The sequence below is a fragment of the Euprymna scolopes genome, chromosome 10 (assembly GCF_053919585.1).
Source record: "Euprymna scolopes isolate OS-2025 chromosome 10, ASM5391958v1, whole genome shotgun sequence".
NCBI lineage: Eukaryota > Metazoa > Mollusca > Cephalopoda > Sepiida > Sepiolidae > Euprymna > Euprymna scolopes.
The window spans coordinates 61,905,966-61,930,411 of record NC_136491.1 but is presented as its reverse complement, the minus strand read 5'-3'; the positions used below and the strand labels follow the sequence as shown (position 1 = coordinate 61,930,411).

Below are 24,446 nucleotides of genomic sequence, written 5' to 3'. Positions count from 1 at the left end.
CGACCCAGCAACGCAAACACTCCAGTCACACCACGCATGAACAAACTCCTTGATGAATATAAAAAAAATAATAATAAAATAAACTAAAATAAAAAAATAAAAAAAAGAGAGCATTGTAATGTCTTTACCAAATAAAGGGAGACCACCGCAGGTGTCACAGGAGTTACGGCCCCTGGCGACATCCGGGGTGGTGGTCAGTCTGATATCCACCGAGCACGATCTTCCTCGTTCGTTTTCTCTCTCTCGTCAATCTCTGTCCATCCTACAACCTCACTATGGTAATAACCGATATCTAGCAAGTATCGGTTACTTACCATAAGGATTATCACAAGTAATTGAAAAACATAACCAATATCCCACATCTGTCTGTCTATATATATATATTTGTCATCTATGTCACATGCATGCACAAGCCCCCCCCCCCTCCCTCCCCGTGTTTTTCTCTGTTTACTTTGTGTTGTACCATATTACAACAGTGCCCTCCAAGAAAGTAGATACCAGGAAGATATCTCATATATATCCAATCCACCCACCAGACAGCATAGATCCAACAGATCTAGGATCATTATTTGGTTCACCCCCACCTTTTACATCAATGTCAAGTACGATATAGGTAGGCAATTTTTCCTTCTAATGGATAAACATTTTCCACCCACCAACAAACTCCATAAGATCTTTAACAGAAACACAATCAAAACTAGCTGCTCCTGCTGTCCCTCAGTCGGCTCTATCCTGACCTGTAAACCCCCAACTCCAATAAACCCCCCTAACCCCGGCTGCTCGTGCAGGAGAGGAGATGCTTACCCTCTAGGAGGAGGCTGCACAATTAAATCTATTGTTTACCAAGCCAAATTTTTATTTCAATTTTATCTTTACTTTTTTATTTTAATTTACTATATATTTATACTATACACTTATAGTGTTTTTATTGTATATTTACTTATTTATTACCTTTATTTGTTGTACCTTTATTTATATGAGGTTATGTGTTTGTTTAAACAGGACATTCACCTTTTCGGTGTTTTTCCAAACCATCCTCTGTTAAATATACACATACACACTCTCTCTCTCACACACACACACACACCTTTCATTACTGTTGTAGACCCGTGCTAGGGGTTACAAATGAAAGAAACCACAAGTAGTGTAAAGTGGATAAAATATATAAAAATTGCAGGTACTACTTTTATATCAAATGCTAATCTATTGAATTTATAAAGTCCTTTGTGTGTTGAGATACACAAAAGTTTACAGCTATCTTCCTCTACTGATATTTGTAGGTATGCCTCGCTTAAGTCTATTTTGGAAAAATATATTCCACCATTTAACTTTGCGAATATTTCCTCTGGGTTTGGTAGCGCGTAATGATGATCCTTGAGCACCGCATTCAATCTGGTCGAAAGTCAGCGCATACCCTAATCTCTTTAGATGTTTTTTTTTTCGTGTATACGGTGAGGGCTGCCCACTCACTATAGTTAATAGGAGTTAAAATCCCAGTATTAACTAGTCTTTCCAATTCTTTTTCAATTTTTTCCCTCAAAGCGAACGGTACACTCCGTGGCTTTTTGAATATTGGTTTTGTTTTGTCCAGCAATTCGAATCTCGCCTTTATTTTTGTGCAGCAACCAAGCTTTTTGGAGAAAACACTTGGGAAAGATTTTTTGAGATGCTTTTTGAGTTTGTCGGCTTCGGCTGTTAGGTTTTCGACTTTGTGACAAAAATCACTCATTGGCGAGTCCCATAATTCAAATTCCTGAATCCAATCGGTCCCGAATAAGTTTGTTGCATTCCTTAGAATGAAAACTTTTAGCTTTTTTGTCGTTCTTTTTAGTGACACATTTAGCTCACCCTCAAAATTTATTTTTTCACCAGTTACCGATCTTGCACTTTTGTCTTTGTCATTGTGAGATTTCCTATTCTCTTCCACGTGTGAAAATTTATAATTGATAAATCCGACCCTGAATCGAGCTGCAGTTTTACTTCTTTATTTCTGATTCTCACCGTAACATATTTCCTTATGTTCTGTTGGTGAAGGGTCCATTTTTGCAGTTTTACGTAGCTCTGTTTTGCTACTTTTGCTCTGCAATATGAGGCCTTGTGCCCTGCTCGCTTGCATAGGTCACATGTTATTTTCTTTTGGTACTGACATGCATTGTACCCATGAGGTCCTCCACATTTTCTACAAGGGGTCCTAGGATTTTGTCTATCCTGAAAATTTTGTGAAGGGTTCTTTTTGACTCTTCATTGGTAATTGCTGGCGGGCGGGTGTCATTTTTGAAGTGTATTTTTTTTAATGTGCACGACAGCTGCTTTCTCTATGTTTCGGGAATCTTGCTTCATTGCCACAAACCGCTGACAATTTTCAGCCAGTTTTTGAAGCATCAAATCAGGTTCTAATTCCCATTTATTTAGACCACAATGTCTTATATCAGTGTCTTTTGTGGCTATCAAACACTGTGTGAATATTAAGCATTTGAAATTGTCCGCCGTTAATAACGACAATTTGAAATCGTCAATGCTTATTAACTATAGATGCAAATGTCCTATAGTCCTGACTCTTTACGTGTAAGATTTATGCATTTCCATCTTTTACGAAAAAGGCTTCTTTTTGGACAGTATAACTCCATTAATAGTTTGACCGTCTCATCAAACGACAATTCGTTGGTTTTTCCTTGGTAAAATATAGTCCACGAATTTGTTATGTACGGATGTACCTAACTTCCGTATCAATAAACGAAACTTCTTTTGATCCATTCATGCATTGCAATCAAAAAGGTCTTCAAATCTTCTAAAATATGCCTCAAATGTTAGGTCTTCCTCAGGAGCATAGTGAAATGTATCAATAGCTGACCAGATCGCATTTTGGGAAAAAACCATGCTGCTTCCTTCTCCGCTGTCCTTATTCAGTAAAACTTGCGTTATCAAATCCATTTTTTTATCTGACTGGTTTTGTTGCTCTAAATGTAATTTTTTCAATTCCAATATTTGTTCATTCATTTCTTTTCTATCTCTTTCCCGTTTTTCCTTGAAGAATTTCATTAATTCTAACTGCTTTTTCAATATTTGTTCATTCATTTCTTTCTTCTTTCTCGTTTTCTTTGAGATATTCTATTAAATTTAACTGTTTATCTTCGTTTTGTTTCTGTATTGCAAATTTTTTCTCTTCGTTTTGTTTCTGTATTGCCAATTGCTCTTCTCTGAACCTTTTTTCAAGTTCTAATTGTTGACTTTGTTGGAATTTCACCATTTCCAAAATTTGTTTTGCAAACTCGTCCATTTTGATTTTTTTTGGCGGGGGACAGTATGGAATTACTTAATATGACAAAACAACCGAATTCATTTATTTACTTTTCCTATAGCACCAACTCTATAGAAAGAAAAACCTTTACAAAATTCGTACCTGGTTATTTAATGAATATTTCTTTCATATATTTATTTCCTCGTCTGGCAATTTTTGGGAGAAAATAATTCAGCGTTTGCATTCATACAGAAAGCAGTAGATTTTGTTTGTCATTTTTCAATTTTCGTAACGTGTAGGTACTGGGTTCAATTTCTTGTTGACTCTACACATTTTTCCTCTTTTTTCCTTAAAGAGAATTATTTACTGATCTGTGGAAGAGAGTCTATAGCATTTATTTAATATTGGTTACTCTTTTTGATTTGTGTCCGAAAAAGAATGTCCTTTTTTCATTAACACTTTATTTGTCATGCTTAGTGAAATCTTTTTTTTCTTTGACGTGCAGTCCTGTTGACCAGTGAAAATTTATTTTAATCGGATTAAAATCCGACGTCTTTTTAATTTGTGCAAATACTCGGCAATAAAATAAAATATCATTTACTTTTGTAGGAATTTTTTTTCTTTTTCCAATGCTAATGCCTTTTAACCATAAGACGTATTAGCAAAATGTGCTTTTTAGAACGACAAAGTTTTTTTTTGTACTTACTGAAAACCTGGTCTCGTTAATTCAGTGATAATAATTCTCTACGCAATTCGTCTTATGAATTCTGTTTCGGCTTGTAGTTTACGGTTTATTAGCTTTTTTAAAGGCTTTTTGATGATGTCTTTGTAAAATCCTTTTTTTCAGCAAGAATTGTTTCCTTTTTTCGAAGTGTTCTTTATCCCGTATTTGTAGATTTTTACGCTCGAATGTTGGTTTTTTTTCCCAACATAGACAAGTAGTTTTTCCCGTTTTTCACCGAACTTTTGAAAAATAAATATTTTTGAATCTTCGAATTTCCTCCGAATGTAGGAAAAAATTATTTCGAATATCCACGTGTGTTCTTTTTTCTTGAATCCTTTTGGTCATCAAATGCTGTCTGCCAATGGCTGTTTTATTTTTAGAGTGAATTCATTGCCCGAATGTTCGTCATTCCGTTGTTGTTAGCAATTATTGTAGATTGACCCGAGAAGTTCTTGAATCATCCTGATCAGCCAGTTGTTGTAGAGAACTGAGAATGTAAATCCGTTTTCTATAGCCCATTTGTTTTCTATAGCCCATTTGTTTATTTTATTCAAGCAGAGTTGTAGTTTGCGTTTGGCTGTTTGTATATATTTAGATTGGTAGTATATAAGTAGGTCGTCCACATATAGAGTATTTTCAATTCCTGGGTCTATGTTTTTTATGATATTGTTTACTTTAATGTTGAATAGGGTGACAGATAGGATACTGTCTTGGGGGACACCCATTTCGAACTTTTTAGACTGAAAAAGTGTTGTCCATCCGTACTTGGAAGGTTCTATTTGTTAAGAAATTTCTGATAATTTCTGGCATTCTGCCCCTAAGTCCTAGTTCATACAGGTCTTTTTGGATTCCGTATTTCCAAGCGGTGTCATACGCCTTTTGCATGTCAAAAAAAATTGCTATTAGATGTTCCTTTTTTGCAAATGCTTCTCTTATGCGTATTTCCAGTTTTATTAAGTGGTCAGTGGGGCTTCTATTTTTCCTGAAACCCGACTGACTTTCTGTAATCAGATTTTTGCTTTCCAAGTACCAATTTAACCTTTCATTAATCATTCTCTCAAAAGTTTTGCACAAACAACTAGTGAGTGCAATGGGTCGGTAGTTTGTTGGGTTTGTATGATCTTTTTTTGGTTTAGGTATTGGGATTACCGTTGCCTGCTTCCAGTTTTTTGGGATACTGCTATTTGTCCATATTTCATTGTAAATTTGTATTAAGTAGTCCAGTGATGGTTTTGGTAGTTTTTGGAGAAATTGGTAATGATCTCGTCAGGGCCGACTGCTGTATCGTGAGATTTGTTTATTGCCTCCACTAGTTCTGCGCTATTGAGTAGTTAGTTGTAATTTTCTTCATTTTTTTGATTTGGAGTATATTTTTATTTTTTCTTCATTTTTTTTTATAGCTTGGAATTTTTTATTTTAGTTTTTTGATGATGACTTCATTGAGAATTGTTCTGCTAATTTATTTGCGATATTTTGTTTGTCGGTAATCTTCATGTTGTCGCATATAAGGTGTTTAGTAGGATTCTTTGTATTTTTCCTGCTATTTTTCTGACCATCTCCCATACTTTTTGGGTTTTATATTTTGATTAACTTTTGTTACATAGTCTTTCCACGTGTTCCATTTTGATTCTTTGATATATTTCGTGCTGTTTTTATATATGTCCAAATTTTCTTTTGTTGGACTGTTTTTGAATTTTTTTAGGTTTTCACGTCTGGTTCTTATGGCTTGTTTGCATCCTTTATTGAACCAGGGTTTGTTATATTTTGTAGAAGTGGAGCTATTGCTGAAATAAGGTATTGCTGAAATATGTGATGTGTTCTAAGTTAGGGTTCACTTCGGGTATTAATCTGTGTTGACATGCATTTTGGAATTTTTCCCAATTTGCTTTTGATACATTCCAGCGAGGTGTTTTGTCTTCTAATTTAGGGTTTTCGTTTTCTAATATAATTGGGAAGTGGTCACTTCCACATGTATCCTTATGTGTTCTCCAGCTATAATCCATATATATAGTTGGGTCATATAGGGTTATATCTATTGCAGATAGAGTGTAGGGGGCTACTATCAGGGGCAGCAACTACTGGGGCACTATGTTGGGATTTGGGCAGCAAGATGTCGGTTCACGTTGCACTTGAACTTCTGCATGTCAGTACAGTTAGGGAAGCAGGAACCTGGAATGGAATTCCAGAGTCTAGCGGTTCTGGGGAAGAAACTACTGGAGTAGAAAGATCAGGCAGAGAGATGCAACGTTTCGTCGATGGGATAGAGGCTGAAGCTTAGATGACAGTTCAAAGCCTATCAGATTGGTGACTCTTTTTTGAACCATGTCTAGGAGCGAGAGACTAGTAGCAGATGCACCAGCCCAAATGTGACAACAATACTCCATACATGGGCGAATGGTGGCCTTATAGAGGTACAGGATACTTTCAGGTGTCAGGTAGAGAGAGCTTACCTTTTTCACAGCGGCCCTGGCAATGTTTTCAATATAAATGTTCCAACTCATGTTTCCTGTGAACGTTAGGCCAAGCAGTTTGAAAGATGTACTCTCAGACAGGGAGTCACTGGCCATTGCTATTGGTGGCAGAGAAGGTTTCTTGTAATTATTGAAGGAAACCAGCATTGAATGTGACCATCCATTTATGTCCCCATTCCACTACAGATTGGAGGTCATCCTCTAGTGTTTTTGCCATTTTTGTAGATATGTGTTCATTTGCTTTCCTGTCATGCCTGTTATAGAGTGTAGTGTCATCAGCATATATACCCATCTCAGAGGCAGTTTTGTCAGGGGGTCAATAATAAATATTAGGAATAATAGAGGTCCAAGGATAGATCCCTGAGGCACTCCCGCATCTATATCACACTGTTTAGATGTACGACCGTCGAGGACAATCTGGATTTTTCCCTTATCTAAGAAGGATTTAATTACGTTAAGTATTCAACCAGTGATACCGTATGATTTAATTTTCCTGAGGAGACCCTTGTGCCATACCCTGTCAAAAGCCTTAGATATATTTAGAGCTACCACTCTACCCTCTCCCGCTTTGTCCAGTGAATGGTATATACGTTCAGAGATTACAGTGAGGATGTCTGCTGTGGAACGGGATTGTCTAAATCCATATTGTTTGTCAGTCAGAAGTTTAGCATCTGTAAGGTGCCGGACTAGGGCATGGTTAATTATGGTCTCAAATATTTTGGCGAAAAGTGGGAGGAGGCTAATGGGGCGATAATTTGATGGGTCAGTTCTTTCGCCAGAATTCTTGAATATTGGTACCACAGAAGCAGTTTTCCAACAGCCCGGAAATCATGATTCATTAAGGCATTTGTTGTAGAGTTTGGAGAGAACTGGAGCTACTTCGGCTGAGCACTTTTTTAATAGCACAGCTGGGATGAGATCAGGTCCACATGCTTTTTAAGTGTCAAGGTCTTTTATGATAGCGTGTACCTGAGCAGGAGTGATTTTTAGATCGTCTAGTGTGGCGTCTGTCTGCAAAGGAAAGTCAAGCAGGGGGTGGTTGGTAGGGTCCAGTGTGGAGTTCGAGGCAAACTGGCTGGCAAGCATATTAGCCTTGTCGGTTGCTGAGCAAACAACCTCGTGATTGTTGGTTAGCGGGGGAATTGTTGATTGCCCATTATTTACTACACTGTTGTAGATTTTCCAGGAGTCACGATTTCCTAATTTTTGTGCTTCGATGCGTTTTTTAGTGGTTTCAGTAAATTCTCTCTTAGCTGTCGCTATTTCTTTCTTAACGTTACTTCTAGCTTCTATATACTTCTGTTTGTTTGAACTGAACTTATGTCAGTTAAATCTGCGGTATGTATGCTGCCTTTGAGCAATGGCAGTTGCGCAAGTCGAAGTAAACCATTGGGGAGAGTGGGGCTTGCTATAAAATTTCCGCATGGGAACATGTGCTTCCATTGCTGTTTTGAACCAGTCAGTGGTCTCATTTGTGCACTGTTCAGCAGGAAGAGAAAAAATATTTCCCCATGGGGCATCCCTGATAAGATCTCTGATGGCTTCCCAGTCAGCCTTTTTATAATATCTCGTTGTTTTGAGCACTGGCTCTTCAGTTTTGGGTCTAGAATTTAGGGCGATTTCTACCATTATCACTGCATGGTCAGCGTTCCCGAGTGGGCTGTCAGCATTTGTTGTACAATCCTCGGGAACTGTAGTCAGAAACAGATCTAGAAGTGATGCTTGTTGTTCTTGCTGGTCAGGGAAACGGGTTGGAAACGTAACCATTTGTGATAGGGAGTGAGATATAGCAAAACTGTGTTGTGCTGCCTGCTGCATCTGTGTGAGTAGAGAATCCAAGCCAGTTTTTGTGGTGAACATTAAAGTCACCAAATACATGTACTTGTGCGCTAGTGTCGAGGTAGAGTGCTGTGTCTATGCTGTCAGAGACTTTGTTTATTATGGTCGAGGGAGAGCGGTAGAGAAAATAAAAGTAGCTAATGTTGTGTTGTATGTTTAGTCTAAAGCACATAAAGGCTTGATCGTCTGTTTCTAGGTTTGTTTCTCTAGTCGGGGGAGGGTGTTACGAATGTAGACTTCAAGTCCGTGCATATGTCTGTCAGAGTCCTTACGGCAGTGTGGGAGATAGCCAGGCATATTAAAGTAGTTAGAGGGGATGGAGAAGTGTAGGTTAGTCTCGCTTAGTGCTAAGATATCCGGGGTATTTGTTAGGAGAAATGCTTCAACATCAGCTAAATTAGTTCTAAGCCCACGGATGTTAGTGAATGCAAGCCTCAAGGGAGGAGGTGAGTTGGATTTCTTTGTCCCTAGGCCTGGTTTAAGCTTATTTTTTGATTGAACTGTAGGCAGATTATTGCAGGACATAGGGATTTGATGAGTATTTGTATTTCTTCGATATTAATTTTTAATCCTCTTATATTCCATTGTAGGATTTTGTTAGCCATGGTTTATATTTTCTTTCTCTTGTTTTGGGTTGTTGGATTCTTTGATCTCCATGACTTTCAAGTCCTGGAGGCATAGTGTTTTTTTGCTTGTCTTTATCTTTGGATCGTGAGCTAGGGCTTTTATTTGTTTTTGTTCGTGATCGTGATGTTCTGTAGGAGGGTTTTAGTTCTTGCTTTGTTTCATTCTCTTTTTTGTTAATTCTTTCTTGTATTGGTAATTCTTTGATTCTGGATATGCTAGGGATTTGTGCAAATTCTATTTCTGTTTGATTTGGTGTTGCTTTTTTTGTTGGTTTTTCTTTTCTTTGTTTTGGTTTATTTCAGGGTATGTGTTCGTTTTTGTGGTATCTGTAATTATTAGTTTTATTTCAGTTATGAAATTTTTAATGAGTATATCGTATTTATTTATTTTTTCTGTAATTTCCTCTTTGATAATTTGTGCATAACTTTTCTCAGTCATATATCCGTCTACAATTTTACTTTCTTTGGGGAATGATATATTTTGTTTTTGTTTTACTGTTACAATTTCTTTTTCTTTTTTCCATATATCACAGCTCCTTGCGTAGGCTGGGTGATCTTCTCCACAGTTTGCACATTTGCATTTGTTTATACACTCGTTATAATTGTGGTCTGGGTTTCTTTGGTTACATTTGCCACATACAGGTGATGTCCGAAATTTTGACATTTTTGACATCTAAGGGGGTTTGGTATAAATAGTTCAACTTTTACAATTGCATAACCAATTTTTATTTCTGTTGGGGCCTTTGGTGTGTTAAACGTTATGATATAGGTGTTAGTTAAAATTGAGTTTCCATTTTTTTTTTAATGGATATTCTTTTTATGTCTGTTAGTCCTTGGGATTTTAGTTCGATTTTTATTTCATCAATTGAACAGTATGATAGTTCTTTGCTTCTTATAACACCTTTTGATCAATTCATTTTACGGTGCGGTTATGCTTTGATCTTTTTATTATGGAATTTTTCCATTTTTAAAAGGATATTGGCATCTTTTTTTTATTCACTTCTACTAGAATTGTTCCATTTCTTAAATTCTTAACTGCTTTGGGTGATATTCTTGCAGCGATTTCTTTCTTTATCAAGAATGGGGACAGTCTTGTCAGGGGGTTGTCATCTTCAGCTTCCAGGATAATCAATCTTGGAAAGTTTTGATTTTGTAGTAGTTCTTCCTCTGAGCTGGAAATATTCAATATTTCCATGTTATATCTTTTGGGAGGCTTTTTCTTTTTTTCCATTTCTATTTTTGGTTATTTTCCACTTCTGCTGCTCCCCATCTGCCTCGGAGCCCTATGTGGGAAGTGTTGGGTGGAGGGCCCATTTGTCCCAACACGACAGGGATACAGCAGAAGTATACTCTTCTTACTGTTGGATTCCAGCACCTGTGTTTCCTTCATTCCCTCCAAGAGCCTTATTTTTGGAAGGGATGTTGGTTTTCCAGCCATGTTTCGTCCGTACTCAGCAAGTTGATTGACCCTTCAGCCACCACTTACTAAATCAGTTTATTGTCTAATGTGGAGAGCACAAGCATGTTTTCTTGTTATGTTTGTCTGATTTAGGGCTAGGCGTGACCAGCCGATTGATCGGAGCGGGCTTCTCTGGCTGCCCGTCTAGCCAAGGTAAGGACCAAAGTGGCGTGTTGGGAAGGGGAAGAAATCATTTCTATCCTCCGCAACCTTCAACCACCAGGATCACGTTCCAAGGTGTCACAGGTCACCACCCACGGCAAACAGGTGGCCCCATTAAGGGACTTTTACTCTCAAGACCCCCCCCCCCCCAAAAAAAAACCTCCCTTAACTAATCCCAAGTTTGAATAGTAGCTACGTAACTACCTTAACTCTACCACTAAACCTAAGCCTGAGTGATTAACCCTGATCGTACAAATCCTCTTATACCATACAATTGTCCAAAGAAAAAAAAAAAAACAGAAACAAAGCAAAATTAAAAAAAAACCAAAAAAAAAACCCACAGAATTTATCTCTCATAAAAAAATAAATTGATTAACTGCCATAAAACGCTAGAATAGCCCAGAAATGATGGATTATTTTTCATAAAGTTTATGTGAAACTAACCCTCACTTTGTTAATGTTCATAGCTAATTGCCCTAGTCCTACCACTAACCCTAAGTCTGAGTGGTAAAACTCCTCCTCTCACAGACTCTTAAAACCACACATGATAGTCTAAATAAAAACCAATCCCCTCACAAAAAAAAAAAAATGTATGTGATTATTTCCTATAGAAGAAAATGGGTAAACTGCCCAAAAATGGCCCTGACATTGGGGATTATTTTACATTAAATTTTTATATTAAATTTATATTTTTGTTATTTTCTTTTCTACCAAGTTTTTCAGAGTATTCTTATATAACTGCCTAAAAAAAAGGTAGAATCACATATTTTGAGGTGGCAGAGGGGCAATTTATCAAGAAATATTGCATTATATTCATTTTTAAACATTTTAAAATATATTAGATTTCAGTTTCTTGAACATAAAATGCATTACCATTCAACTTTGAGTTCTTTAACTTTTTAATGGATGATCAAATTTTTATATAGGATGGAATGATAAAATTGTCGCCCTAGAAATGACCACATGATTCCATTTCCTGTAGACCATCTACTAGTTGGCCTAGTAGTGTACAAATCTCAAGAATGATAGGAGCTTTCTATCATGTCTGAAATTGGAGATGGGCTGCTGGACAACTCATGCTCTCTACTAATCCAAGTTATAACAACAGGACCATTGTCAAAATGCATTGCTGGATTGCCACAAATAACAGGGACATGCTCAGGGTGATGAACACGTTTCCAGCCACGGTTATGTTATTTGGTTTCAAGTGAGGGCCACATCATGCCACCGGCATGAAAGTCAACACCAAAGTGTATCTGGATGTACTGGAGAGTGTGATCAGGTAGCCGCTGGCAGACCCTGGGTGTGGCAGCAGGACTCAGCACCAGCTCACAAGTCCAAAGAGACCCAGGCTTGGCTTCAGAAGGAGGTCTACGACTTTGTACTCTTCTCTCACTGCCCCCCCTCTACTCCCCCGACTTGAACCCGCTGGACATCTGTGTTTGGTCATATGTCAAGAACATCAACAACATGACTTACATATCAAGAGTTGATATTTAGTAGTAGTGGATATTAAAACTACAAATTACAAATAATAATTGCATAATTTTGAAAACTTACCAATGGTGCGAACCAAACTCATAAGAAATGCCCGAGAAATTGCATCTCCTTCTAATTGCATTGATGACCTCAATTTATCACTACGTAACATTTTCTTCAAAATAGAAAGCTAAAAAAATATAGAAAATATAGAAAATATATTTAATTGTGTGTTAGCTGGTAAATTTCAAATATAAAAATATACAAACAGAGAAAAGAATACAAATAGAATAATAAGTGTATAGCAGTTTGTGAGAAGTGTTTTCATAAAAAAGAATATCAGTATTAAAAAGAAATGCAGAAAACCAGGAATCATGAAAGTAGATCAACAAAAGCAAATTATTGAAGACAATATTTATAGTATTGATCTTCAAAATTATCCATTTTTCAAAAAAAAAAAAAAAATCTTTTACAAATATCTATAACTATAAAATTTACTGTTAATGTTAAAATCTGTGTTGATTTTAATATTTTGGGAGAAAACTTCTCAAAAAAGAAAAATCAAGTTCAATCTGTCTGAAGGAATGAAACATCTAAGATAGCTTGCCTTTGATAATGATAAGGATTGCAGAAAAGTAAAATAATAGTTTAGTTCAGTAAGCCATTAAAGATAAACAAATTACGATTTTTAAAAGGTTTTAGTTATTTCCCTTTTAAACTGACTGATACTTGACATGACAATCAAATTTACTAGTAGGCCATCGACATTGCCCGGTCGTAAAATATGCTTAAATATGATAATTCATGCAAATTTCATATTTTTTATTATAAATTACTATTCCCATATATTTATTAACATTCTAAATAAATATAGCCTGTATTTACCCCTTTAGATATAGTGCAAAGTCTACACAAGAACTTTTACAAATTCTACAAACTAAACAACCAGAAAATAAAATAACTGCTTCTCTTGATGTAAAACACTCATTTAAAAGAAACAACTGATATAATTAGCAATAATATAAAAATAACTTGTCTATCTCTCTTCACTTAAAATTCATAAAAAAATATCAAGGAAAATATTTAAACTCAAATTGACAGAGTTAAAAGCGCTTGGTTTTTAGGATGACTTTAGAAAATTTTACCTTGAAAGAAATATTTAATATTATAAAGCTCTATTTACACATGTTGATATTATTCTTATTTTTGACTGATAACGACCAAATACACAAACTACAACCTTTTCTAAGAAAAACTATTCTCAAATTACCCATAGAACTAAATGTAAATAATAAAATCCCATTCCTTGATATTCTCAATCTCTATAATCCATTTAACATTTCTACTTATATATAAAAACAAACAGCTTAAATTCTAGTCTATTAAATTACAAGAACAAAAGTCCTCATTCCTACAAACTAGTCATTGTAAAAATCTATTAAATTTTGCAAAATTTCCTTCAACAGAAAACACTATTCATTGATTTAAAAAATATAAAACAGCCCTTATTTACATTTTTCTAATTATATTGTTTAATGATTCAAAACTTAATGAATACCACTACAAATAATATGCAACATCATAATCTGAACTATATTAATCGATTACTATTGTAATTGAATGAATCCAAATTTTAGATTAAAAGAAAAAGCCATAAAAAATATTGTAGTCAAATCGACAATAAAATTGGACTCATTTACGAGAAAAAATTATAGGCAAAAAATGTTCTTACCCCCCCCCCCTCCCAACTCCCACTAATCCATAAAACATTAGAAAGTACTGATGTTATAAGTTTAAGTGTTCTTTGGGATAATACTGCTGTTGCAACAACAAAGCTAATAGTTAGTTTTACTACCACTACCCTCTCTTACTGACTCATCATGCATCTTGCCTCAATCTCAATTTACCAAAACATAACTGCCACACCTGATTTACAAGAATTTTTAGCTAATAACACAAAAATAGATTCCGAAAAAAATTTAAATACAATAAATAATATGAAACCAGTAACATTACTTTAAAATGCTTAATGTAATACAATTTACCTATGATGCTAATTTTGGCATCCTTGAACATTCATTTCTCCTGGATCTGCACCAGTTTGATTTTTTGACATTTGACTTCATATGTACATGGATATCATTGCCTGGTGCAGTTAATGGTGTTAAATCATCCTTGGGTGTCACATTATATCAGTATATGGCTTCTTAAATCAAGCATTGCTTCATGGCTGCAATTCTTTAGATGGTGCGCTATATTGTTAGCTTCCAGGACATAAGTGCATTAGTAACAAATTCTAATTACTCATTTGTTTGTACATTTGTGAAAATAATGACATTGCAATATCAAAGCATGATCTGTTGATATTTTGAATGGAAGGATATGTTAAAAAAAAAACGAATCCTTATTGAGATATATAGCTTGATGTATCCTGTTGTGCCAGCAGACACCATAATGTGGAACACATTGGTCTACAAGCTGTCAATGTCAGAAAATATGGCTGCCTTGATTACTACCTTCATAATTACAGGAAGAACTTTTTGGACAATATATGTAGTGTGAAAAATTCAAGAATGTCCACTTTTCCAATATATTATGTGGATCTGATCAGGTGTCAATTGATTTGTTAGGAATGCACATGTCAATAACAAAAGATTAGATCCCCGTCTTTTTATAGTAATCAATCTCTTTGAGCGCTAGAGTGAACTTATCAGCCACATTCTGCTCCAATAGAATCGGTGTAATATCAACCAAGCTGTATTCATTGATTAGATGCTTTATTATTGCTACCAACATTTCACTTGTGGCTTTAGTCTTAACTCATACCTTTCCATTTAGAGTGTCAATCAAACAGTAGTAAACGCCCAAGATCCACAAGCACAGCATTTTTACCTCAGTGTGTATAACATCAGAGTTTTCACGAGTGAAGTTTCTTTTCAAAAATTTATCCATAGAACACGTTATCAAAGGAAACTTTTCTCATAGGTTACAAGGTTGTTCTCTAATTCAATGTGAACAGATGCCTACTTAGAAACTACAATCATAAGTAACCAAATTTTAATTTCATTATTTTCAATCTCCACATAGCTTTATTCATCTTTCAATTGACAATATATTTATTCCACTTATTCTTACCCTTGAGTGGTATTTAGCCTTGATAAGTTATTAGTCAAAAATACATTACATATTGAATTTTTCTGCTAATCTCAGTAGTAAGCATAATAATGTAAGATTCATTGATTATTATTCACCTAATGATTTAATTGTACACTGTAAAACTAAGAACATTCAATTTTTTCCCCTTTTTTCACAGAAATAAAGCTGGATGATTTTCAGCTGTGCAAAAATAATTATTGAAAATTTTAATGAAATGTTCTAGATTTATCAAATAAGGCCTTGATAAGCGGTGACTGAAAGTGCAAATGTTTAGTGTCATTTCTTGAATATAATGGAATTTATTTTTTTTAAATAAAGTCATGCTTAAGAGGATGCAAATAATTAAAATATTTACCATTTCATCTGGTAAAGCACTGGCATCATCATATTCCTGGTTGAGGGTGTTGTTATCTGTGTCAACTATGACAACACCACTTAAATCTAACTTCTTGGCTTTCTGAAGGAGAAAAACATTAAAAATGTTAAACAGAAAAATATAACAATCCAGATTTACATGAATAAGTTTCAATTATTTTAACTAAAAACATTAATACTAAACACAAGAATATAAATCAGATTCTCATAAATATTTAATTTGATAGATCATCTAAATATATCTCTCTAAGTAATCTCTATAAAGCAATAAATCTTTTTTTGTACATTAACCATTTTTAGATGGTGGCAGATGGCAATGAGAGAGTTGGTGGAAAGAGGAAAATGTGTAGCAACAGAATAAAAGACAGATGATATAAAGAGAAGAAAAAAAAAATGTACAATTTATTGGTCGACTATAGAATTGAAAAAATTATCTACCCTTGAACAATTTGTTATCAAAGCTGTTATTTTTAAGGGGAATACATTTATCTCTTGAAATCTTAAATTTCCTGTTCAAAGAGTAATGAATGGAAAGGAATGTTAGTTTGGTGGTTTTGTTTTATGGCATATCAACACTTTTCAGGTTACTTAATGCCGAATCCAGTTAATTTGGAAACAGTTTTTATGCTTCAAGTTCTTTATATCCAAAATTACATTTGTAGAATTTGGTTTGGTTGTTTTATGGCATATCAAACTTTTTCTGGTTATTTAATGACAAATCCTGTTACTTTGGAAATAGTATTCATAACATGATCTTTCTATCGATCCAGTAGTATCTCTACCTATATAAGAGGCAGGTATGTCGAAGCATGGAGTATTACTGTCAAATCTGGGCAGGAGCTTCCAGGAAGATCTTATCCTGCCTTGACAGAATTCAGAATAGACTTTGTAGCCTAGTGAGGGGATGCCCTTTTCACTTCCCTTCAGCCTCTTTCTCAAAGAAGAGATGTAGCAAGCCTGTCTCCGTTTTATCATTATTTTCATGGCAAGTGCTCATCCAATCTATGGTTTTCCAATCTATGGTTCCTCCCTCGCCAAACATTCGCGAGAAACACTCGTTTGGCTGTAAACACTATCAATAATTTCCCCCATTCTTTATCTGTGCCTAAACCTAAACGTAGATTCCATGAACAAAGCTTTTTTAGAACTGCACACCTGTGGAACTCTTCTGTTTATCTGCTTTCCAGCTGATTACAATATGGCCATCTTCAAGCCCAATGTAAACAAGTTCTTGATGAACTGTTCGCCTTAAGTAATACAATTTACCTAATTTACATTTCTAACAATTACTATGATATTGTCCTTTTGATCACTGTACACTCTTTAACCCTCGAGTGGTCTATGGGCCTTGATAAGTGGCGATTCCTTTGTAAAAAAAAAAAAATGTTGCATCCAGTTATTTTGTAGAAGGATTTTATTCTTCAAGTTCTTTGCATCTTCAGTTACTAGTTTGCAGTGTTTTTGGTTTAGTTGTGGATTTTATCATTTTTGTTCCCTGCCCTGCCGAACATGAATGAATTTTGCAATAGGAGAGGGAAAAAGGTTACTGTACTAATCACTTAAACTGTTTTATTTTATTTAGCATAAAAAGAAAGAATGTCAGTCAAATAGACAAAAATAGACAGTGTAAAAGCTTCCAAAGCATGCATAAGGAGATTTTTGAAGTAAATAAACTGTCAATTTCTGGTTTGTCCAAATCCTGGTGTTGGCTATATTAATTGCTTATTCAGTTTTTTTTTTTTAATTTTAAATTTAGCGTAACTAAAGAAAGAATGTTAGTAAATTGAAAAAAAATTAATGTTAGAGTCAAGCAATATAAGTCACTGTCTAAGTTTTTAGCAAAATTCAGGTCTCGGCTACATTATTCATTTAATCTGTTGTAATTTTTATTTTATTTAGTGCAAAAAGAAAGAATTTTAGTCCAATATTCAGAAATAGGCATTTGAAAGGTTTTCAAAGACGGAGATTTTTGCAGTAAATAAACTGTTAGTTTCTGGTTCATCAAAATACCGGGTCTCGGCTATATTAATCGCTTAATCCAGTTTTTTTTTTTTTTATTCGGTGTGACTAAAGAAAGAATTTTAGTACATTGAAGTTTAAAAAAAAAGTAAATGTTAGAGTCAAGCAATGTAGGTCAGTGTAAGTTTTCGGCAAAATCCGGGCCTCAGCTATATTATTCGCTTAATCTGTTGTAATTTTTTTTATTTAGCATAAAAAAATTTTTTTAGTCAAATTATAGACTTCCAAAGCATACATAAGGTGATTTTTGAAGTAAATAAACTGTCAGTTTCTGGTTCGTCAAAATGCTGGTCTTGGCTATATTAATCGCTTAATCCAGTTTATTTTTTTTTTATTTAGCATAACTAAAGAAAGAATAATACTAAATCAAACTTTAAAAAAAGAAAGATTTATGTAGCTTATAAAAAAAAAAAAAGGATGAAATAATTAATTATCAGCATGTGTCGATATGTTGGAAAACAGTATTTAATAAGCGACGCCAGATTTATAAATTTCTGGCGCGTTCGTTTTTGCAATAAGATTTAGATTCTGGAATGAATGCATTGTCAGCTGTAAGCCAATGTGAGAAGGGAGAATTTATCATTTTTGAATTTGGAAATGGAAAGATCATGGTATGTCTATGAGTGTAGGATCCAGTTAATAAGGGTGCAACCCCATATCTGTCGAAAGTGACTCCTGGTGATGAGTGGGGGCGGTAGGAGGACTTGCTAATTTAGAGGGAAAATAAGGAACTACTTCCTCTAAAGATGGTTATGATTGTGATGAAGTTGCTCCTAGGATGTAATATAGGATGTTATCATAACGACTAAATGTGTCTAAAATGGTGTTCTAAAGTTACATAAGATACTGACTAATAGTCTAGACATAATAAATTTGTATGTGACATCTGTTGTTGTAAACATATGGTACTTGGATCCAGAGGGGAATTTCTGCAATCAAAATATTATATAGGAGATGCGATAAATAACAAAATGAAAGATTCAAGAAATACAGAACATAAAATGATGATACAGAGTTGAGAGCAGAGAAATTGAAGCAGCTATTGAAAATATTAGAAAAATGGTGTTTGCTGTCTGCACCTCATAAAAATATTGTAACAACTTTAATTCAATCCTCTCGTCTTCTGTCACCGCCTTTTGTTTGATGCTGATAGTCGCAACCAACTGCACAATGAGAAATGTCCAATAAGCTTTCTTCAGAGAAAGAGCATTTTTCTTCTGGTAATAGGGATATTTGGCAACTTGTTATTGTGTTCCCAAAGTCAAGTAAAGCATCTAGGTCATTGTCATTCCAGAGTTTAGACAGCTAGTCCAAATAGCAACAAATGTTTGGTTATACTGGTTGCAGATGTGACACTTATCCACATATACATCTTAACAAGGTTGAGATTTAGTCTAAAGTGTGGCTCTGTAAATAATAAGGTCCTTTGCAAACTCATATGACAAGACACTTAAATCAAGAAGACACCCAAAACTTTTTATATAAAAATAGGGTATGATCACCGAAAGTTGGAAGGTGAGCCACGTTTCGCTAGCAATCAATCAAAAACCAGAATTGCTCCATAAAAATATTGAATCTTTTAGTATTCTGGCACATAATTTTTTCATGTCAACACGAGAAAGATCTTTTACTCTTTACCTTTAAAAGTATAATGTTCAAGACTTATACAGAACAGCTATCCACCGAAAATTCTCCATCTTCAGAATTTGTACAGAATAGTTACCAACCGTAAATTCTTCTGAAATTAAACATGGCTTTCAATTCAAGAGGTTATGAACCCAGAGGAATACTTTGCTTGATGGATCGGAATCAAAATTCGAATTGTAGCAAGTGAAATTTTTAGGATGTTTACAAATTCAAAAGTTACACAAAGTAATACAGATACAACCTTAAAATCGAAACAACTCTGAGTTTATTAAAAAGAATACAACTTTTTTTTTTTTTAGATGATAGAAGTCTATTCGGTAATGCAAGAAACCCTTGACCATGGCTGCACCGCATTGAACATATTAAGAGAGCATTATTTATCAAAAGGAAAACCAAAATTGTTTCTTTATATACTAAACTGAGGTCTACAAAATGTATGGAAGCTGAGGCGATAACAAATTATAAGGGCCAAAACAACAGCAAATTCATTAAAAATGTCTGGCGCAATTATTAGCGACAGTCTGTTAATCTCCATGGTCCTTAAAGGGTTGCCAAGTGATTTTAAGACGTTTACAACCGTGATTAATCAAAGAAAAACCCATGACTTTTAGTCAGTTCAAAGTAGTATACTTAGGAGCATATTGGAAGTAATATAGGCATATTTTTTCTGGACTCTGAATTGGCCCTTTCGCTCGTAAAATGTAAGGCGTTGAAGAGAATGAAACATTAAAATGCCAAACGGTTGTGCTTTCCCAAGTGATGTAACATGAAAACAGAAAAAGGACATTTCTTTCCTGCATGATTCATTAGAGGATTACAAAATTGTATTTGCTTCAGAAGCAGGTTTGTGGGACCTCTCTTCTTCATCTCTCCCCACCAAAAAGAAATTTATATTGTTTGCATACAGGCATTTGGATTGACTGTGTTCATCATCGCAAATGTCTCTTTCGACAAACTTAATTCTCTCTCAGAAGTAAATCCCAGCCTCTTCTCTAGAACTAACCATGACTAACCATGAACTTTTTTTTTGCTGTTTTCATTTCTTGGTTATTTTTTTGTTTGTTTATAAAAAAGTCAAACCCCACAAAAAATATATATAAACTATATTTCTGCCTTCTGCCTATTATTATTCCATGTTGAATTTTTGCATATCCTTGCTTTTAACCTTTCTAATTAGAGATCTGGGAAAATCTAATAAACTAAATTCACTGGAGTTAGACGATGAGGTTTGATCAGTCGAGTTGCCATCCTTGGTGGTAACATCCTTTACCCTTCTCTAAGCCGGTACAGAGCGGCAACATCCGGGAGATAGTATCATACGGGGGTTAGAGTCAAAATTAATTCTGCACCAATTCGGACCAAGGATGTGACACTCTCCAGAGAGATTCATAATGAAAAATAAAAATTGTGTGTGGAGGCTTAACAAATCACTGTATGGTTTGAGATAACGCAGAAGAATTTGGAATTAAGTATTTCATGATTATACAATTAAACAACAATTCAAACTATGCGGAAATTTTATAGCAAGCCCCACTCTCCCCAATGGTTTACTTCGACTTGCGCAACTGCCATTGCTCAAAGGCAGCATGCATTCCGTAGGTTTAATCGATATAAGTCCAGTTCAAACAGACAGAAGTACAAAGAAGCTAGAAGTAACGTTAAGAAAGAAATAGCGACAGCTAAGAGGGAATTTACGGAAACCACGAAAAAACGCATCGAAGCACAAAAACTAGGAACTCGTGACTCCTGGAAAATCTACAACAGTGTAGTAAATAATGGGCAATCAACAATTCCCCCATTAACCAACAATCACGAGGTTCTTTGCTCAGCAACCGAGAAGGCTAACATGCTTGCCAGTCGGTTTGCCTCAAACTCCACACTGGACCCTCTAAACCACCCCCTACCTCAATTTCCTATGCGGACAGACGCCACACTAGACGACCTGAAAATCACCCCTGCTCAGGTGCATGCTATCATAAAAAACCTTGACACTTCCAAAGCATGTGGACCCGACCTCATCCCAGCTGTGCTATTAAAAAAGTGCTCAGCCGAAGTAGCTCCAGTTCTCTCCAAACTCTACAACAAATGCCTTAATGAATCTTGCTTTCCGAGCTGTTGGAAAACTGCTTCTGTAGTACCAGTATTCAAGAATTCTGGCGAAAGAACTGACCCATTAAATTATCGCCCTATTAGCCTCCTCCCACTTTTTGCCAAAATATTTGAGACCTTAATTAACCATGCTCTAGTCCAGCACCTTATAGATGCTAAACTTCTGACCGACCGTCAATATGGATTTAGACAAGCCCGTTCCACGGCAGACATCCTCACTGTAATCTCTGAACGCATATACCATTCACTGGACAAAGCTGGAGAGGGACGAGCGGTAGCTCTAGATATATCTAAGGCTTTTGACAGGGTATGGCATGAGGGTCTCCTCAGGAAGATTAGATCTTACAGTATCACTGGTAGAATACTTAACGTAATTAAATCCTTCTTAGATAAGAGAAAAATCCAGGTTGTCCTCGACGGTCGTACATCTAAACAATATGATATAAATGCGGGAGTGCCCCAAGGATCTATCCTGGGACCTCTGCTGTTCCTGATATTCATAAATGACCTCCCCGACAAGATTGCCTCTGAGATGGGGATATATGCTGATGACACCACACTCTATAGCAGGCACGACAGGAAAACAAACGAACATATATCTAAAGTAATGGCAGAAACACTAGAGGATGACCTCCAATCAGTAGTGGAATGGGGACAAAAATGGATGGTAACGTTCAATGCCACCAAGACAAAACTGATTTCATTCAATAATTACAAGAAACCTTCTCTACCACCTATAGCAATGGCCAACGACTCTTTATCTGAGAGTACGTCTCTCAAGCTCCTTGGCCTAACGTTCACTGGAAACATGAGTTGGAACAGTTACATCGAGGGCATTGCCAGGGCCGCTGCAAGGAAGGTGGGCTCTCTCTACCGTGCTAGAAAACTTTTAACACCCGAAAGTATCCTGTACCTCTATAAGGCCACTATTCGCCCATGTATGGAGTATTGCTGTCATATTTGGGCCGGTGCATCGGCTACTTGTCTCTCGCTCCTTGACAGGGTTCAAAAGAGAGTCGCAAATCTGATAGGCCCTAAACTGGCATCAAAACTTCAGCCTCTGTCCCATCGTCGAAACGTTGCATCCCTCTGCCTGTTCTACAAGTATTATAATGGTGAATGCTCTGAAGAACTGCAAGCACTTGTGCCCCCACGACGTGAACACCCTCGACAGACCCGACAAGCTGCAAAATCCCACCCCCACACTGTAGAGATCCTTAGATGTAAAAGATCCTTCTACTCCAGTAGTTTCTTCCCCAGAACTGCTAGACTTTGGAATTCCATTCCGGGTCACTGCTTCCCCAACTGTACTGACATGCATAAGTTCAAGTGCAACGTGAACCAACATCTCGCTGCCCTAATCCCTACATAGTACCCCAGTAGATGTTTCCCCTGATAGTAGCCCCCTACACCAAAGTGGCAATGTGCCTTGTTTGGGGTGAAAATGTAATAAAAAAAAAAAAAAAAAAAAACTATGTCCAGTGGATGCTGTTTGTATACCCAAAATAAACACAATAAATTACTTTTATTTTTATGGGTCAATGACATTTTAATTGCATCAAATTGTGACATAATGTTAACTGCTGTTAAGAACAGATTAAATAAAAAAATTCAAAATGACCGACCTTAGCCATATATCATTGTTTCTGGGCATACAATTTAGATATGAAAAAGAAATTATTAAAATAAATCAATCGAGGTGCATTGATAAAATCTTATTAAAGTTTGGAATGCAAGAATGCAAAAAATGCACTACACCAGTTGAAAATGATATCAATAAAAATACAGACATAAAATCTGAAATAATTGACAACAAACTATATCATGAGATAATAGGAAACCTTATATGACTGCTACAAGACGTGACATATGTTACACAGTAACAAAACTATTACAAAAATTATCAAGACTAATAATGAAGAATTTAAACAAAGCTAAACAAATCTTTCATTATTTAAAAGGAACTAAAGAAACAACATTTAGTATTTAGAAAATCAACAAGCTTCCTAAAATTAGAGAAAGTTTCAGCTTCAGATTGGTGAAACAATGAAGATCGAAAAAGTATAACTGTATATTGTTTTCAACTATCAAAAATGGGTGTATTATTTCATGAAAATCCAAAAGCTCTCTACTTGTGCGGCAGAATTTATAGTGCTTTCACATTCTGCACAAGAAGCGCTATATTTAAAGGCCATTCTAAAGACTGTTTTACAACCAGAATTAACAGAAGCTCCCATAGTAATTGTTATAACCAAGCCAGCATAATCTTAGCACAAACCACAGAAACTCACCAAAGATAAAAGCATATAAATATTAAATATCAAATTATAAAGAAATGAAGTTAATAAAGAAATCTGTTATTATAAATTACATAGCATCAGACCATAAAGGAGTTGATATATTTAGAAAACTGGTGATGAAAATAAAATTCAAACGCTTTGCCTCTAAACTTGTTGGATTTTGACTTTAAATAACTTTTTCACAAGCCCAGATAAAAGAAAAAAAAACCTGTCCTGAGTAAGACTGAAAACTGCATACATTTTGTTTGTATTAATACAATTAACATACTAAATGCATAACAAATGTTTAAACTTAATAAAAAAAATTTTTTTTTTTTTTAATCACCTTCTAAAAATATTTTCTTTTCTTTTTTTTTACAAATACATTTTAGTCCCCAACAAGAGGAGGGTGGACCTGTAAATTTACCCTTGTCCAATCGTCCGTCCGCACTTTTCTCAATAACTACGCCTTGGAATTTTTGTGAAATTTTGAAAACATGATATCAGCAAAAAAGTAACAGTACAGACTTTTTGCGGAAAACTCCAGTTGTCCCCCCTAGGGGTACCTTTCGGGTTAAAATAGCTAGACTTGACATTTTTGTGCTTATTGAAACAAAATTGATGCATTAGATTTTTAAAAAACTTTCTGAAAAATTGTAACTGATTTCTATATAATTTTGTTTGTTTATATTTTGTGATAACTCTTGAGCTCTTTTAAGGCTAATAAAAACACTTCATTTTTGGGACTATTTTATCATATTTGTCCAAAATTTTCTGTGTATGTCTATTTAGCAGTTTTGCATGGTGCTGAACTCAAATTGAAATATGTTAAGGCCTGGAGGACTTTTGGGGCTAAGTGGAGG

At 35.3% G+C, this 24,446-nt stretch overlaps 1 protein-coding gene across 10 annotated transcripts in view; it reads right to left on the bottom strand.

Moving 5' to 3' along the window:
* The window catches only part of LOC145286010 (DENN domain-containing protein 1A-like), a 798,566-nt gene that overhangs the window by 311,120 nt on the left and 463,000 nt on the right, over window positions 1-24,446 (bottom strand). For all 10 annotated transcript variants that reach the window (XM_080134611.1, XM_080134619.1, XM_080134620.1 and 7 more), the window contains 2 exons: window positions 15,510-15,611; window positions 12,080-12,188 (listed from right to left, as the gene is read on the bottom strand). In XM_080134611.1, the coding sequence (XP_079990737.1) occupies window positions 12,080-12,188; window positions 15,510-15,611 (211 nt within the window). The remainder of the gene's footprint in view (window positions 1-12,079; window positions 12,189-15,509; window positions 15,612-24,446) is intronic.